This window comes from Tasmannia lanceolata, unplaced genomic scaffold (genome assembly GCF_043159265.1).
Source record: "Tasmannia lanceolata isolate RefF3 unplaced genomic scaffold, GAP_Taslan_0.1 ptg000015l, whole genome shotgun sequence".
NCBI classification, from domain to species: Eukaryota; Viridiplantae; Streptophyta; class Magnoliopsida; order Canellales; family Winteraceae; genus Tasmannia; species Tasmannia lanceolata.
In genome coordinates this window covers 47,780,598-47,799,319 of record NW_027518692.1, presented here as the reverse complement: position 1 = coordinate 47,799,319, position 18,722 = coordinate 47,780,598, and the positions used below count along the sequence as shown (strand labels likewise).

The 18,722-nt window shown below is 39.3% G+C and overlaps 1 protein-coding gene and 1 pseudogene across 2 annotated transcripts; one reads left to right on the top strand and one right to left on the bottom strand.

The window, feature by feature from the left end:
- Window positions 1-635: 635 nt before the first annotated feature.
- On the bottom strand, window positions 636-6,251 carry LOC143891645 (uncharacterized). The gene is made up of 2 exons (XM_077396188.1): window positions 5,865-6,251; window positions 636-1,095 (listed from the first exon to the last, which is right to left on the bottom strand). The coding sequence occupies exons 1-2, from the start codon at window positions 6,045-6,047 to the stop codon at window positions 832-834; spliced, it is 447 nt and encodes a 148-aa protein (XP_077252303.1). The 5' UTR covers window positions 6,048-6,251; the 3' UTR covers window positions 636-831.
- Window positions 6,252-13,670: 7,419 nt separating this feature from the next.
- LOC143845923 (gibberellin 2-beta-dioxygenase 1-like) lies at window positions 13,671-16,759 on the top strand (annotated as a pseudogene). The gene is made up of 3 exons (XR_013234563.1): window positions 13,671-14,186; window positions 14,704-15,048; window positions 16,340-16,759. The product of XR_013234563.1 is annotated as a gibberellin 2-beta-dioxygenase 1-like (transcript).
- The last annotated feature ends 1,963 nt before the right edge of the window (window positions 16,760-18,722 follow it).

Sequence of the window (18,722 nt, the reverse complement as noted above, 5' to 3'; positions counted from 1 at the left end):
GGTCACGGTCCATTTCGAATCAGACCTTCACTCCGAATTTATCTAGGAACCCGGGTGCACCTGAAATTTTATTGATGGATAAAAATAGTACAAGAAAGGGACATACCACCTCACCTCAAAATCTTCTTTTTTTAATTACTTATTATTATTAATTATGGGATTTGCTAGGGACAATCACAGAAAGGCATTTTCTGGCTGGCTGTTGCATGTGAGAGCACCCACCTCAGATGACTTAAATGAATAAGACAAAATCTGCAAAAATCAATTTGTTGTGATATAATATATTGCTGATAAATTACCAACATATGCTACTTAGCACTAATAACATTCAATAATTACAATTAAGATCACATAAACCAATGTACCCTTTAGTTTGATCATGACATCCCTTTCAACATAGATGATCACGCTCTTAATTAACTTTTATATCCCAAATAATTTAAACAGAATTTGCGCTTTGTTTAGATGAATATGTAACTAGAAATCCTCAATGGGATTACTTGACTACATAAGCCTTCCCTTCAAGCTAGCAAGCCAGGTCTATGCCTGTAAATTTGCCTCGGCATTTTCAAACCTCATTCAATAATAAAGTGCAAGCCATGGCATTTTCTACTGATACTAACTATGGCCCTAACTTCAAGAAGATCCCAAACCTCAACATTACTACAATACCAAATCTAAGGAAACAAAGCTTGGTATTTGTTTTACACAGCTGAATTATTACTATCCACCTTCAAAGTAAGTTTCCAAGCACAAAGAAAACAAAACTCCAGTTCTAAATGTCACCCATTTGTGTAGACAGGAAAACTTGAATGAGAAAATTTGGTAAGCTCACTCTTTAATCTCTTCAGCCTCATATTCATCATCATCATCATCCTCCTCGTCATCCTCATCATCATCCTCATCATATAAGCTGCTTCGGGGGAACTTACTGAGATCAGCCTTTCCATCATCATCGGTGACAAATTCGAGCCCATATTTTGTGTCCCTGTGTTTCACAAGAAGCCAACGCAAAAGCCGGTCTTCCTTGTTCAGGTAATGAAGTTCCTTGTTGATGTTGGGTGTAGCCATCATTGTCATCTGCATAAGTTGACCCTGCACAAGCGCCAGACGTATGGAACGCATTGGTGACTCAAAAGTTCAGGAAAAAAAAGTTGTTTCCACTCATTGGAAGGAAAAAGAATGTAGATTCACTATGCATCATGAATAGGAGACATGTTGGTTCCAGATTAGGAAATAAGGTGCCAAACATGGCGACTTAACATAACCGAATACAATTATATAATAAAAAGTAGATTTCTTTTATTTAAAATGCCACAAAATAAACCAGTCTCATTCATTACATAGAACTAAACTACACAGTAATGCAGCCAGATTCACAATTCTCAGTAGCTGCATTAGAATAAAGTATCCAATATCAACTGAAGGGCTGAACCAATGAATGATAACTTTATTTATAAAAAAATTACAGAGTACAAATTACAGAGGGGGCAGAGATTGCCCCACATACAACACCGCCGTACTTTCATATTTTTTGCTGGGTAAGAGAATTAATTAAAGAAAATTGGGGGAACAATGGGCAGAAGCTCACAAAAGAGGACAGAAGCAAAGCTGAGCCAAATGGACTCCTCAGACAGCCTAACAAGAGATGACAAGGGAGAGGAAAGAAAAGAATAAAAAAATACAACAAAGATTAGACAAATCTAAACTGAAGAGCTGCAAAAGCATCATCATCACTGAGAATGAGACAGATTGCCTGCAGGGGAGAGGTCCAAGTTTTACAGCTCGAGATACCCTGGTCGGCAAACCAGTCAACAGCTCGATTTTCTTGCTAAAGTACAAGTACGAGGCAGGTTGAATATGATCATAGGCTTCTGAACGTAGTTCAGCTTCAAACTCCCAGAAGGAAGTGGATCCCATCTAGGACGAGGTCCCTCAACGAAGACACTGCTCATCCTAATCTCCTCCGAAGACCTGTGGAAGGTCACTGAAATCCCATTGAACGTAGAAAGGTTCAATGCCCACTGAACCACCACTGAAAGAATTTGTCTCTGAATACTGCACACACCTTTTGATAAGCATTAAACCCTCCTGTTATTTTCCTTCCATACAAGCCAGAGAGCAACAACAAAGAGCAAGTTACACAAAAAACTAAACTATGGAAGACCACCATTAAAAAAAAAAAACTCTAGAAGACCATGGGGCAAAACAGCACAACTCCAGATGATCGACAATTTGACCTGGGAGAACTCGATTGATTCCGAAAAGTTCGAAAACGAAGTACCAGAGATGATGCGTAAAGCGACAATATAGTAGGAGATGATCTGCAGAATCGGCCACGTTGATTTCTTTGTGTGAGGCCACCCTCAAAAATGTAATGGGAAATCCCCCTTCAATGTTCTGTTCACATATCATTTACCTGTCCAAAATTTTATCTCCACCCATCTCCCACCATGAAGCAGATTCCTTTCTGGGAGAGTCGAGAAACTTGCAATTAAAGGTTATTTTGGAGAATATTGACATCGTGATTTTCACACATCCAATAGGGGAGATTTTATATGTTGCGTGGGCGTGTATTTCCACGGAAATATGCTGACTCAAAAAATAGAATGGGGACATCCCATAGGGGAGATTTTATATGTTGAGTAGGCGTGTATTTCCACGGAAATATGCTGACTCAAAAAAGTAGAATGGGGCATGCGTGTTTGCATGACAAACCATTCGTTTGGTGATCACTGTCGTAGATAGGCTTATGCCGCAAAAATTTTCTCCATAGGATGATCCTAACCCTTCGATTTGCATAGCTTTCTAAACCATTGTTTTATGAACTTTCAGAGCCATCCATTTTACACCAAATATGTCATCTATGGAGAAGATTGCAGGGGCAGTGACTGCCCACAATAAGGGGTTAGCCCACTTTACTTTTTGTCGTCGTGTATTTACACTGATCTACAAACCCACATAAAGGGCGGCCCAGTGCAAGAGGCTCCCGCCATTGCGGGGTATGGGAAGGGCTAGATGTACGCAGCCTTACCCTTGCTTTGCCGAGAGGCTGTTTCCGTGACTCGAACCCGTGACCACCAGGTCACAATGTAGCAACCTTACCGTTACACTGATCTACAAACCCACATACAATACAAAATATCCCCAATAAAATGCTGATTATTGCTGATTATACTGCTATATATTACAAAGGACTTGCTTTGGACAAGTGACTTGGTTCATGGAATGCAAGGTGGGTGGAGTACTTATTGGCAACCCAGGTCCAACTTGCTATAAATATTGGTAACACAAATCTCCAAATAGAGAGTTGAAAGTTGAGACTGATCCCAAGTTGGCAGCTAGATTGTGATTGGCACCTCAATTACTTTGTGAGAGTATTTTTTTTTTTTTGGGGGAAACGATAACAGCTTTCATTAAAATTAATTACAAAGGGGGATCTGCAAACTATATCTCTAATCTTTATAGATGCAACTAGCATGCCTCGGCCCACAACTCCTCTCCAAAGGCCATGCTATCGCATTAGAAGAACCCCCCTCGATGGTAAGGGATCCGCTGAAATCTCCCTTGAAAATAATAAGACACCTTGTTTGAATCAGTACTCCCTATAGGCCTAGAAAAACGCGTCACAACAGTCCCATTGCTGTCAAGAAAACGCCACCCACATCTCTGTCAGTCCCGAGTTGCCCACAGAACACCCCTTGATTTTTTTAACAATAAATTCGTACCCCCTGTAGGATAATTCACACCCGTTTAAAGGAGGGTATGGGGTGCGAAAATGCTTTTTAACGTCAATTCACGTTAAAGGGGTGCGAATTATCCAACAAGGGGTGCGAATTTAACATCACTCTTTTTTTAATACATTTTCGTCCAGCTTCTTCCATCTTGCTTTTACTTTTATCTTTAGGATAAGACCCTACAAAATCTCAATCGACTCCCTCGGTGAAAACAGAATCAAACGATTTCTTCTAAATGCTGCTCAACTGATTATTGTGGCCCTGATTTTCCATATCGACTTCCTAAATGGCTTCTCCTTTCGTTCAAAATTTTTTCATATTGGGGGACATCTTATCCCTGGCTGTATGTGTTCTCTTCTTGAATAAATTTTAGTTACCTTCTCAAAAAAAAAAAAAAAATTTTGGTTCTTTTCTTCCCAAATGTTCCAAAGCACTGGGCAGAATGTCATCTGCCAAGCAGTCCTCCCATTGACCCTAGTTGCGAGCATTGAACAGGTTGTTGAATGTCCTTGACATAATCCATTTTAAGCCAAACTAGCCCATAACTCTCGACCACACCTTGCTGGTCGGATTGCAGTGGATAAAAATGTGATTCAACCAGCCATTTAAGAAAAAACTGTGATTCAACCCTTTCTCATCATATTTGCACAACAAACATCTATTTGCCAGCTTGAGTTCTCTCCTTTTTAAATGATTGTGTTCACAAGTCTTGACCAGACAATAGCTTGAATTTTCGGAGGTGCTAGAGCTTTCCACACGTTATGCCGTGTGAATGAAGGCTGTTCCTCGTTACACAAGCTAAAACAAAGACTTGGCCATGAACTTCTCAGATGGATCGGGAGCCCACAAATGAGGATCACCTTCAACCTGGGAAATAACAGAACCTTAGTTCCTAGCTAGCCTATAGAAACTCGGGAACGCTTGAGCATGCGAACTTGGACCTAACCAAACAACCAACCAAAACGTAATGTCCCACCCATCACCCACCCTAAACTAACCAATGAATAAAACTCACACTGGAAATTACATATGGACCTCCAAATTCCTAATCTCCAACCCTCCCCAACCCTTCCCATACATACCCCGCCTATTCATCTTCAAAGAACTTGCCTTTCTTCCCCAAATCTCCACAAGAACTTGGTCATAAGGGTACTATTTCGATGAAAAATGTTGCCTAATCCAAGGCCTCCGTACCTCTTGGATTTAATCACCTTATCCCGTCTAATTAAATGCAACCGCTTCTCATTAATTCCATTCTCAAAGGAAATTTCTTTGAATTTGCTAAATTTTCATGGCAATCGCCATTGGGATCTTGAACAAGGACATAAAATAAGTAGGTAAATTAGGGAGAGACGCTTTTATGAGAGTCACTCTTCCAATGAAAGATAAGCTCTTCCACCCTGCCAATTTCCTTTCCATTCTTTCAGTGACGGGGTACAACATTCTCCGCAGAGGAATTCAAAAACCAAGAGGAGCCAAGATATCTTAGCAATAATATTGCACATACTACCAACTAGGCTTATTGGGCAAAAATACTTAATTCTCTCTAGCCCCATCTTTTTTTATGAATAATAGTGATGAAAGTCGCTTTCAAGTAACCCTTATTTACCTCCCCCCATGCATGGAACCCTTCCATCACCTTCGTCACATCTCTTTTAACCGAGTCTACAGCTCTTTAAGAAATGCCACCATGAATCCATCCTGTTCCAGTACCTTTTCACCGTCCAAAGTTGTTCAATCACTAGCAATGGAAAGTATTTCGAGTTGATCAGCAGAAAAAGTTGAGACACATAGTAGCCCTTTTTAAATGCAATAAATTTCGGGGCGCAACTAGGGTCGATATTTGGGAATTAGTGTTGAACTTTTACCATAAAATCGGATCATGTTCGGGCTGATTCAAAAAAATGACCCCTCAAACGTTTCTACATTAAATTGCAAGATCACAAAACCAATTGAAAAGGCAAAAACCTATCATATAGGGCAACAAACAAAATAACATAATTACACATCATTATAATGAAAAAAAAAACTATACGTAGTGATGGACATAGAAGCACATAACAACATCAAATCCACTAGGAAAAAGAAGGATTTTAAGATGAACAGAAACGAGAATTAGATATGAACCTGGTAGTATCTGCCATCAAGCTTCTTGATACCGTAACCTAAGTAAATCTTCCCAAATGACTTAATATCATTAAGAACACCATTTCTTCTATAAACATGCTTGCCCACCCTAGCTACCAAATCCATCAGAGATTCCTTTGTTACATGGGGTTTTAGCAAAAGCATGCAATCATAAAGAGGCATTCCCTCCCCCCCCCCCCCCCCCCCTTCGTTTTCTTCTACAACTGATCTATACCCAAATAACAAAATCCCCTCTTTTTCTTGGGGCTAGGGTTTTTCAGGGGAGTTTGGGGTTTTGAGAGGGGGAGATGGAGAGAACAAAAATTTCAGAGCTTTTTTGGGACGGGCTCAACCCGAACCCGACGGGTTCAACGCGATTTTGGCTCGGGTTGGGTTGGCATTTTCTCGGGTTGGGTTACTGTTGGGAAAAGCCAACCCGATTTAAATTCGGGTTGGGTTAGGGTTGAGGCCTTGGCAAACCGACCCCGACCTCCTTCTAATTTTATCATGATTTTCTTAGGATTATGTTTTTCTTTCTTTTATTTTTCTGTTTGGCCGTAGACCAATCCGATCCCAACCCGACCCGACCCAACCCAAAGGCGGGCGTGTTAGGATTAGGGTTGAGCATCCTCAACCCGAGGCTCGGGTTGGGTCGGGTTAGGGTTGGCCTCAACCCGACCCGAGTTGCACCCCCCATGAATGCTCATTTATTAAGAAAAAAATACCCTTATCTCTTTAATAGAATGATCAACATTAGGGCTGCAACAGGGTCGGGTTGGGTCGGGTTTTTCAAAACCCTAGCCCAACCCTGGATCCCATTATCTCGGCCCTGACCCTGAGTCAGGGCCGAAAAACCTCAACCCATGGCCCGCCCTACAATGCTTAGTGCTGGCCCTGGCCCGACTTGATTGGGCAGGGCCGGGCCGGCCCTAATTGACCCTAGTGCAAATACCTGTTAAGAGTGCCAAAAAGAAAGCAACCACTTATCATATAGAACAAAATAAGACAATATGAATTCAACAACATGACGGGCAACAGAGACAATTAATAATAATAATCTAAAGAAACACCAATCCAAAATAATAGAAAACATTAGCAAAAGAAACATACATAGATGGTTCAATTCTATAATAGAAAACTTAGGGTCGAGCCGGGTCAGCGTACCCGAGGCATTAACCCAGAACCCGACCCGACCTTGAGTCAGGGTATAAAAAAATTAACCCTGACCGGCCCTCAGGGCTAGAAAATCCAGCCCTGACCCTGTTCGGGCTCAGGACGGGTCGGGGCTGACAGGGCCAAACTTGCACCCCTAATCAACATATCCTTATCTCGTGTTCTCTTTAATATTAGAGAAGACTATTTGGCAACACCCTGACACAGGAGCGTTCTCATGTCGTTTTCCGGATTTCTAAGAAGTTTCGGGACCTTTATCCATTTGGAAGCATTAATTTTATAATCCAATTTTAGAAGCTAAAAGGTGGATTTTATAAGCTAACAACCTGGATTGTACATTTTTAAGTTTGTAAAATCCAGGTTTTAGCTTATAAAATCCTGGATTATAAATCCTTGTATATAATGTTTTGAGGAATACTAACCTAAGGGCGCCCTCACAAGAAACTATCAAAGGGCCCATATCAACAATGTGTACTTATTGTTCCTCATGTTTGGCAATCATGAAAAAATATTTCATGGAATATTTGTGGAGCCAGTTGTAACTTGTAAGAGATAGGGAAGGGATGGATAGACTTGAGAGTGGGAGTAATGGGAGCATGAAAAGCCCCCTAAAACCAGGAAAATAAAATTCCAATTGTAATTAGCATATTTGTTATCAACATTTTTAGGGATTTCTCGTGATGTATCCACTGCTACCGATCATCTCTCCCTCTCATTTCTCACAGTTGGGACCATGAATATTCCTTCGTATATATTTTCAAGGTTGCCAAACATGCCCTTAATTATATATTGAGGAAATGGTTTGTGTGCAGCTGCATAGATAAGCTATCTGTGTATGGCTGCACAAACCATGGGGGGCTCATTTTTTGGGGGATCCAAAGCATTCATTTGGAAGGCCCTTCCATGGATAGGATGTGTACAAAAAATCAGCCCTTTAGGATCATCCTAACCCTACCATTTGTGGAAGGAAAAAATGGGCAGAAATAGTGTCTGTCCATTTTCCTCTCCAACTTTGATTGGGTTAGGATGATCCTATAGGGCTGATTTTTGGTACACACCCTATCCATGGAAGGGCCTTCCAAATGAATGCTTTGGATCTCCCAAAAAATGTGGTCCCCACTATGGTTTGTGCAACGAAGCACAGATAGCTTATTTGTGCAGTTGCACACAAACCATTTCCTCTTATATATTTTTACTGCCATTTTTTATATTTTTTTGTGCCCTTATAAATGCACTTTGTCGAGATGCAACATCTTTTTTTTTTTAAGAAGGCAACAGAATTGTATATATATATATATATATATATATATGAATAAGAAGAACCGAGATGGTCCTGTTGGAACAATGAGCAGAGAAAATAGCAAAACAATAACTCAAGGGGGAAGATAGTCAAAACACTCCAATTCGGCCCGAGAAACACCGCTCTTAGCCAGGGAGTCGGCTGCCACATTGGCCGATCTCCGGACATGCTGAAATACCATGGAGTAGCCCTTTGCTCTATCCTCTATCTCCTCAAAGAAAGGCACAAGTCGCCAAGGGGGAGAAGCGGCTCCCGAAAGCCAGCGAATAACATTTACGGAGTCGCCTTCGACTATCAGTTTGTCGCACTCCAAGCGAGGCATGGAGAGAATCCCACTGTGAACGGCTCTAATCTCCGCCTCAGTCGAGTCGGCAAATCCAAGAGGCCCCGAATAGGCCCAAATGACTTCCCCTTTGTGATTCCGACATAACCCCCCCACTCCAGCCGCTCCTGGGTTGCCGAGAGAGGAACCGTCAAAATTGAGCTTCAGAGACCCCGGCGGCGGGGGGGACCAGGAGGGCCGAGATTTCACTTTGGTAACCGATTCCATGCATATGGTGGACCACCCTTCCCAGAGGGCATACGCAGAAACAAACCGAAAAAGATGAAGTGAACGGGCCCAGGAGATGACCGCTGCTACCACCTGTATATATATCCAATATGGGGCCCGGGCCTTCCCTTCAAAGATCCGCGCATTCCGCTCTTTCCACAAGAACCACCAGGATGCTAAGAGACACATCTTCCACAAAATTCTACCTTTCCTCTTCCACGGAGCCCAGTCCCAACTCCGAATAAATTCGGCCATAGAATTGGAAGCAACCCAACTGACTCCAAATCTAGAAAAGAGATGACCCCAAATATATGAAGCAACCTGGCAATGTATAAAAAGGTGGTCGATGGATTCCCCGGCGGATAGACATAGGGGGCAGTGATCCACCAGCCACATTCCTCGCTTCCGCAAGAAATCCATCGTCTGAATTCGTCCCCAGCTAACCGACCACCCAAAGAAAGCAACTCTTGGAGGGCACGCGTGGCGCCAAACTCTTGGAGTCGAGATGCAACATCTATAAGATCATTACCTGCAAAAATCAATCGTTTAGCATTTCTTGACATGCCCCTAATTGCACCCCATTGTCCAAGGTCCTAGGGTCATTGTGGCCCTAGCTGGACCTTTTGTCGCCCGAGTATGAAAGAATATGATTATCTAAATATGATTTATATTTTAAGGTCTTAAATAGCCTCATTTTACTATATAATGTATGTAGAGATACTTTCATTTAAAAGCTTATTTTCCTTCTTTTGTATTGTAAGGACCCTTTTCAAGTGGTTGCGCAGACCACTTATTTATATGTGAGGGTGGTTTTAGGTTAAATCAATGTCCAACCGAGAATGAGTTGCCTCATTTTCAGCAAGAGATCAAGGGAAGCCTCCCCTGGCGAGTCAATTCACTCAATCCCAACTCATCCTCTTTACCGTTGCAAAATCCGACTTTTTTTTATTAACCTAAACAGCCTCATTTCACTGTATAAAGAATTTGATGTATGTAAGAGATACTTTCATTTGTAAGGTTCAAATAACTTTGGCTCAGTTTTGATTTTAAGACAAACATTTTTGGTGGAAATTTTTTTCTTGGGAAATTTTTTCTTTCCACTAATTAGAGGGAAATAATATGATTATGCTTAATTTAGAGGGGCATCTCCTTCTAAGTAAAAATTGAATGGGATATGCTCTAGTTATCATTTTTCATGTGCAGATAAAATAGGAAATATTGGATATATTTTTCCTTTCCAAACTGTTCCTGAAAATTCCTGCAAATAAATAAACCTCTTTGCTAATTAAACTTTTTTCTTTTGACTATGCCTTGTTTGGATTGCAGGAAAAAAATTTCATGCAAATTTTTTTTTTCTGTCCACAATTTAGATGGAAATGATAAAGTTATAGCTTATTTAACGGGATATCACTATAAATTAAAGGTCCTACTAAATAAATATTGAAGTGAGGTGGCTCAAGTTACTTTTTTATCATTAAAAAATAGTAATGCTAGGGAAACAGAGAGTAGGACCTAAAACGGGACCGAACAAATTGTTTCATGCCACAACATCACTAATGACGTGAGCAATCCCTTAAGTCTAGGGAAATCACTAAAAAGTATAATTTTCTTTAACACGTGAGATATTCTCATTGCAGGTCCCGTTTTAGGTGGTACTCTAGGTCTCCATATGCCATAGGAGAAAACCAAATGTTTTTTTATTTCATTGAATCTAAATTTTGGGAGTAGCGGAGAATTCTATCAATGAGATTTGGGGTCGAAACAATTGTCAATGGTGCTCATAAGATACAGTCGAAACCGTTGCGGGTATTATCGCTATCTGGAAGGAGGATTTGTTCCAATTAGATGACCAAATGATTTCGGATATCAAGGACCTCGTTCGCGTTAACAGATCGATGATAGTACTAGGAGGAGGTCGGTAAATGTGATGGTAGACTGCTTGGCCAAATGAGGTGTTTTCTTGGAGGTCACGAGTGTCTTTATCGCACCTGACAGGGAGGATCACTGAATTATAGGCAGGGGGTTGTAATTACTGAATGGGTGTTAATATCATGGATATCGGGGATAACATGTAGGAAGGTAGCATAATTTGAAATTTTAGTGTTTTTGTTTTGGACTGGTGAATGTAAAGAGGAGGGTAAAGGGCGAATAGTTTTGGATTTTTCGTTTAGGGCCCTGGAGTTAACTCATAGGTCCTCATACGATGCAGTTCATGGGGAACTCTTGGTCCCTTCTTCATGTAATTCTCGTATGAATTATCAATATATTTCTGTCACTTAAAAAAAAAACAAAAAACAAAGGTCTCCGTATCATTTTCCTTTAAAAAAGTGACTTTTTCATGTGTAATCAATCAATGGAAAAGCAAGCAATTCCAGAAAAGTTTTTCTTGTCATAACTTCTCTTGAAAAACCCTGCAATTCAAATATGGCCTAAACTCTTAGTTAGTCAAACAATCTTTGAGTGAAACTTCAGTAGTCTGTCCCTTCAAGAAACAAAATTAAAATATTAGGGAATCTTCTTGAATTGATATCTCGCTTAAAGAATTGATCAGTTTTTAGCTATTTTGAGATGGTTGTTAAGGAAAAGAAAATGAAGAAAAAAGCAAATTGATATCTTCTTTCTCCCTTTTCAATTAACCCACCTTTTATTTCTCTTTTTCCCTCAAACGTGAGTATGAGTTTCAAATAGACAGCAGGCAAGATGTCTTCGCTTTGTCATTCTGCCCATGCATTGCCTCACATCCACTTCTATTTAAACACTCCAATCTCAAAGTTCAATCCCCACAATCCTCCCTTTCTTTCAAGATTCCTCTGTTTTTTCTGTACCTTTGTTCTTAAGAAAGCATGGTGGTATTGTCGAGACCCACGTTAGAACAGATATCCTTGATTAGTAATGAATAACCCAACTTTTGTTCTGGTATTCCTACGATAGACTTCATGAAACCAGATTCAAAACCCCTTATTGTCAGGGCCTGTGAAGAGTTTGGATTCTTCAAGCTGATCGACCATGGTATTCCATCAGAATTTATGGACAGATTGGAAGCTGAAGCTATGAAGTCTTTCTCTTTATCTTTACCAGAGAAAGAAAAAGCATACCCTGATACTTCATTTTGGTATGGAAATTAGAACATTAGGTCTACTGGAGATATGGGTTGGGTTGAATGCATTCTCCTGTCACTCAATGTAAGATCTTCAGACCTTAATAGAGATATCAAAGAAACATTTGGGTAAGAACCAAAGAGACCCTCCATAATTTTTTTTGTTCAGTGCTCTGTTTTTCTATGATATTATATGATCCTCCTTACTTTTTCTTTTGTTGTGTGAAACAACCAATTACTCAAAAAGCTTAAGCTGTTAGAGATGATGTTATTTAATCATTTATACTTCAACCCTTAAACTTATTTCTTTTGACTATGCCTTGTTTGGATTGCAGGAAAAAAATTTCCTGCAAATTTTTTTTCCTGTCCACAATTTAGATGGAAATGATAAAGTTATAGCTTATTTAACGGGATATCACTATAAATTAAAGGTCCTACTAAATAAATATTGAAGTGAGGTGGTTCAAGTTACTTTTTTATCATTTAAAAATAGTAATGCTAGCGAAACAGAGAGTAGGACCTAAAATGGGACCGAACAAATTGTTTCATGCCACAACATCACTAATGATGTGAGCAATCCCTTAAGTCTAGGGAAATCACTAAAAAGTATAATTTTCTTTTACACGTGGGATATTCTCATTGCAGGTCCCGTTTTAGGTGGTACTCTAGGTCTCCATATGCCATAGGAGAAAACCTGACGTTTTTTTTATTTCATTGAATCTAAATTTTGGGAGTAGCGGAGAATTCTATCAATGAGATTTGGGGTCGAAACAATTGTCAATGGTGCTCATAAGATATAGTCGGAACCGTTGCGAGTATTATCGTTGTCTGGAAGGAGGATTTATTCCAATTAGATGACCAAATGATTTCGGATATCAAGGACCTCGTTCGCGTAAACAGATCGATGATAGTACTAGGAGGAGGTCGGTAAATGTGATGGTAGACTACTTGGCCAAAGGAGGTGTTTCTTGGAGGTCATGAGTGTCTTTATCGCACCTGACAGGGAGGATCACTGAATTATATTCAGGGGGTTGTAATTACTGAATGTGTGTAAATATCATGGATATCGGGGATAACATCTAGGAAGGTAGCATAATTTGAAATTTTAGTGTTTTTGTTTTGGACTGGTGAATGTAAAGAGGAGGGTAAAGGGGGAATAGTTTTGGATTTTTCCTTTAGGGCCCTGGAGTTATCTCTTAGGTCCTCATACGATGTAGTTCATGGGGAACTCTTGGTCCCTTCTTCGTGTAATTCTCGTATGAATTATCAATATATTTCTGTCACTTAAAAAAAATTAAAAAAGTGACTTTTTTCATGTGTAATCAATCAATGGAAAAGCAAGCAATTCCAGAATAGTTTTTCTTGTCATAACTTCTCTTGAAAAACCCTGCAATCCAAATATGGCCTAAACTCTTAGTTAGTCAAACAATCTTTGAGTGAAACTTCAGTAGTCTGTCCCTTCAAGAAACAAAATTAAAATATTAGGGAATCTTCTTGAATTGATATCTCGCTTAAAGAATTGATCAGTTTTTAGCTATTTTGAGATGGTTGTTAAGGAAAAGAAAATGAAGAAAAAAGCAAATTGATATCTTCTTTCTCCCTTTTCAATTAACCCACCTTTTATTTCTCTTTTTCCCTCAAACGTGAGTATGAGTTTCAAATAGACAGCAGGCAAGATGTCTTCGCTTTGTCATTCTGCCCATGCATTGCCTCACATCCACTTCTATTTAAACACTCCAATCTCAAAGTTCAATCCCCACAATCCTCCCTTTCTTTCAAGATTCCTCTGTTTTTTCTGTACCTTTGTTCTTAAGAAAGCATGGTGGTATTGTCGAGACCCACGTTAGAACAGATATCCTTGATTAGTAATGAATAACCCAACTTTTGTTCTGGTATTCCTACGATAAACTTCATGAAACCAGATTCAAAACCCCTTATTGTCAGGGCCTGTGAAGAGTTTGGATTCTTCAAGCTGATCGACCATGGTATTCCATCAGAATTTATGGACAGATTGGAAGCTGAAGCTATGAAGTTTTTCTCTTTATCTTTACCAGAGAAAGAAAAAGCATACCCTGATACTTCATTTTGGTATGGAAATTAGAACATTAGGTCTACTGGAGATATGGGTTGGGTTGAATGCATTCTCCTGTCACTCAATGTAAGATCTTCAGACCTTAATAGAGATATCAAAGAAACATTTGGGTAAGAACCAAAGAGACCCTCCATAATTTTTTTTGTTCAGTGCTCTGTTTTTCTATGATATTATATGATCCTCCTTACTTTTTCTTTTGTTGTGTTAAACAACCAATTACTCAAAAAGCTTAAGCTGTTAGAGATGATGTTATTTAATCATTTATACTTCAACCCTTACGTTTTTCTGGGTTGGTCCTACACTCCTACGAGTGGAACTTGAGGCTCTCTTATGGGTTGACCGTTCACATGAATTTTTAATATCAAGGAGTTGTTGGGTTTCGAGCCCGTGAGCTTTCGGCGTGTACCCTCTTTTTTATTGGCCGTACAAGTGGCATATGTGGTTCCTCTTTTTGGTTGGTCGTAGATGTGAATTTTTAATATCAAAGAGTTATTGGGTTTTGAACCTAGGACCCGCCTTGAGGCAATAGCTTTGATACCATGTCAAACAACCAATTACTCCAAAAGCTTAAGCTGTTAGAGATGGTGTAATTTAATCATTTATACCTTAACATGCCGGGTTTTGCAGCTCTTCACTGAATGATTACATAGAGGCTGTGAAGAAACTGGCTAGTGAAGTTCTTGAACTGTTAGCTGAAGAGCTAAAGATTCAACCAAGAATGTTTTCAGTAAGTTTTTGATGGATGAAGAGAGTGACTCTATTTTCAGGCTCAACCACCATCCTCCGTGTCCAAAGATTCAAGCTATGAATTGTAATCTGACTGGATTTGGAGAACACACCGACCCACAGGTCATTTCAGTTCTTAGATCCAATGACACAACAGGCATGCAAATCTCTCTCAGAGATGGGAGTTGGGTCTCAGTCCCACCTGACCAAAGCGCGTTTTTTGTCTTTGTTGGTGATTCCTTACAGGTAAAGTTTTGCAAGAAACTCAGTTTGAAATCTGCTCTTTTAAAATTTGGTAGCAGTTCCAATTTTGGTCTTTGGAAGTTATTTTCCCTAGAAATCTTAATTGAGGATAATTTACATGATGGGCCTTTTTACACGGTACTTTATTTAGTACTTCCTCTTTAAGTTTCTTTTTTCTTTGCTGAAACATTTTGAAATATGTAGGATTCTGAGAGTAGGATGCATGGAACTGTTGCCATTCCAAAAAAAGAATACATGGAATTGTCATTTGATCAAATTCGGTTGATGGGTTCTATAATTAGTATTCAGCTTTCCTTTATCTCTTCAGAAATTTAAATTTCATAGTTTTTTTTGTAAATTTTAGAATGACTTAAAATTTACATGTAAAAAAGCCAAAAGATTTTATCTGTTGCATCCAACTTGAAACCTCTATCTGGTTGGTTGCACGTATTTGCCTTGTTAATGGTGAATTAGAATTGAAGTAGTCAACAGGTGTAATTGCAGTGAAGTAGTCTTCTCGTAGATTAGGGGTAAGTCGTGTTCGGTTGTCAATTGAAGTAGTTTATTGGTGGAGAGTGTTGTTACTAAAATAAAATGGGCGAGTGTTGCGGCCAAAATTGGTGATTTGCTGAGGTGGCTTCTAAAGAGCCGAGGTGCACCTACCCGGCCAGAAGACCTACCCGGAGTTGGTGCTCCGGTAAGGTCCTTCAATGCTCAAGTATGTGAGTGCAACAAATAAGGAAAGGTATACTATGAGCAGTAAATTTTGGGATTTGAACGCTTACCTTGGAGCCTTAGAAGGCTATTTATAGTTGGAGGCCAAGTGAGTATAGGCATGAGATTACTCTAGTGCCCTTGGACATGTGTCAACCCGTGAGTGGGAAAGATTTGGTCGAGAACCTTATTTAGAGGGTGCGATTACATAATTATCCTCCACACATGTCATCCTGTGATTGGGTGGTGATTTGGTCGAGGAGAGAGAAAGAAAGAATAGTACAAAATCCCAAGACTGTACTAGCAATAAAAACCTTATTTTTTCAAGTAGTTTTGGTAGGGGACAAAAGTCATGCTACGTGTCTCAACAAGGGAGAGACAATGCGAGTAGTCTTTTAGTAGTTTGAATCAAAACATGCAACCCAGAACCACTAGTAGATGGCGTAGCTGTAGCACCCCAAAACCAACCAAAACATCTTGTAAACCCCAGAGATTGTCCAACCAAATAGTAGTTTAATGGGTTTTTGTGGGTTGCTATTTCTTATCCATAACTCTATCCTCCCACTTTTTCCCTCTGCAGGTTCAAACAAATGGGAGGTTCAAGAGTTTGAAACATAGGGTATTGGTCAACAGCTTAAAATGGAGCACCTGCTCTGAGAGAAAAGAGAGTACCTTCGCCTATGCTCATGGAAACAGAAGAGGAAAGCTTGTACAAGGAGTTTACATGGTGTGAATACAAGAATATTGCCTATAAATCTAGTTTGACTCACGATAGGCTTTGCTTCTTTGAAAAGTAGAGGTCAATATTGTTCAGGGCTGATGTACTAATTCCCTTATTTAGAAACTAGGTTGGTCTGTCAAACTAGGATGGAAAAGCTGAATTTGCCAAAGATGGAAAGGAAAAGCGTATGCGCTTTTTATATCAGTGTAACTGTGTAACTACCCCCCAATAAATGGAGTGTCTTTGTCAACTTCAAATGTATACTAGTAGGAACTATAATAAGAGATGACTTTGAGAAATTTTATGGAAGTATTTGTTACTTGTTTTGGGTGTTCAAATCTATAAGCATCCGAAATAGCCTATGCTGCTAAGAAAAAAGTTCTTAGAAGGGAATGAAAAATGGCTGAAATAATCGGACTTGAACGAGATCTTTTGAATTTCTTACCCTTTAATAAGATAAATGAGTGAGGCTGTGTTGGCAACCATAAATTTTTGAGAGTGGGCTACAGAGGGTGGGATATTAAGAGATTTGGATTTATGACTAAGATGAGGGTAAGAAGTGGCTAAAAGCAGTGAAAAAATAAATTTTATTTTGATTAAAGTTTTGCACCCTCTCCTCACTCCTAATTTTTTCTAGTCACTCCTCCTAGACTTCCTGGCCCTCTCTCACCACTTGATAAACTAAGATTCCATGGAAAATATTTTCACGGCAGCCAAACATGGCCTAAGTGTAAGAAATCTATATCTTTATCGCAAGCAACAATTATTTTGTAACAAATTTTTCCCTTATTTTCTTTACCATGTGATACAAATCAGGATCAAATCACGGAAGAAATAATGTAATAAAGCAGAAGAAATTCATCACAGAAGCACTAAAGAAATAAGATATATGTGGTTTGGCCATGTGTCTACGTCCACAAAGGAAATGAAAATATTTTCACTAGCTTGGCAATGACCTAAATGGCTGTTTATTTCTCCAAGGGAGATGATATTCCACACCTTTTCTAGTATCTCCACCTTTTATATGATTTTTTCCAGAAAATGGCGTCATTTTCATGAAGGCTCCGTTTCTTTCAACGTAAAAAAGACATTATTTTACACCTATTTTTCACTTTAAAATGTGTTTGGTTTTATGCTCATTTTACGTCGCAAGAAACGGAGCTGAAAGGATAAATTAAAGGGGGTTTAAATGCAAACCTTCTCAAAAGGGGGTAAAATGCTAAAAGCGGGAGTTGAAATATCATTTGCCTTTCTCAAAATAGGAGAAATTATATGATGCCCCACTGTGATAATGTAAAGGGCGGGTAGAGACAAAACTTGCTGCCTTGGTTTTTGAACCAAGGAAAAGTCAGAAAAAGGGCTTTCTCTTGGATTAAAAATCAAGGGACAGATGGTTTTCTCTCTCCGCCCTTTATAATCTCATGGTCGGGCATCATATAAGTTCTCCTCAAAATAGATATGTGAATTATGAAGAAAGTAAGACACTAACTTGGGTGTTAGGTTATTCTGTTGTTATCTGTGAAACTATCAATTACTCCAACTGCTTAAGATGATGGAGATGGCGTTATTTAATCTTTTCTACTTTAATACTCCTCCTCACATGTGGCCCAGCTCACTTTTGGGTTGGCCATTGCATGTGGATTTTTTTAACGTCAAGAAGGTTTGAAATCGTGACCTTTTGCTCTGATACCATGTGAAACTACCAGTTACTCCAAAAGCTCATGCTATTGGAAAGCTCACGCTATTGGAGATGGCATTATTTAATCTTTTATCCTTTAAAATTATCATGCTTGTAGTACACTATGCATTTGCTAATTTTCAAATTGTGATAGAAATGAAAAAAAAAAATGTATCTATAGGAGTAGTGTTTTCTAGGTCCCACGCTATTTAAAACAAACTAGCAAAAAAGGCATTTGATGATTTGAGAGAGAGAGATAGATAGAGAGGTTAGAATTTTATTAGGCCATGTACCCTTGTACACCTTGAGGTTCAACCCCACTCATGAGACTACTACGCCACTACTCCATTAGATAGAGTGGAGAGATGATGCAGGTGCATCGCATCAAATCACGAAGATCAATGTTCAAGATTGTCAGATCCTTGATCGGGCTGCATGAGAACCTCATATCACCAATCCGACGATCTAGATCGTCGATCAAGCCCAAAATAATGCCAGATTATTTTTTTGGAGGTTAATCATCGTCAGATTGGAAGATATCGAACAACAACTAGATCAACGGCC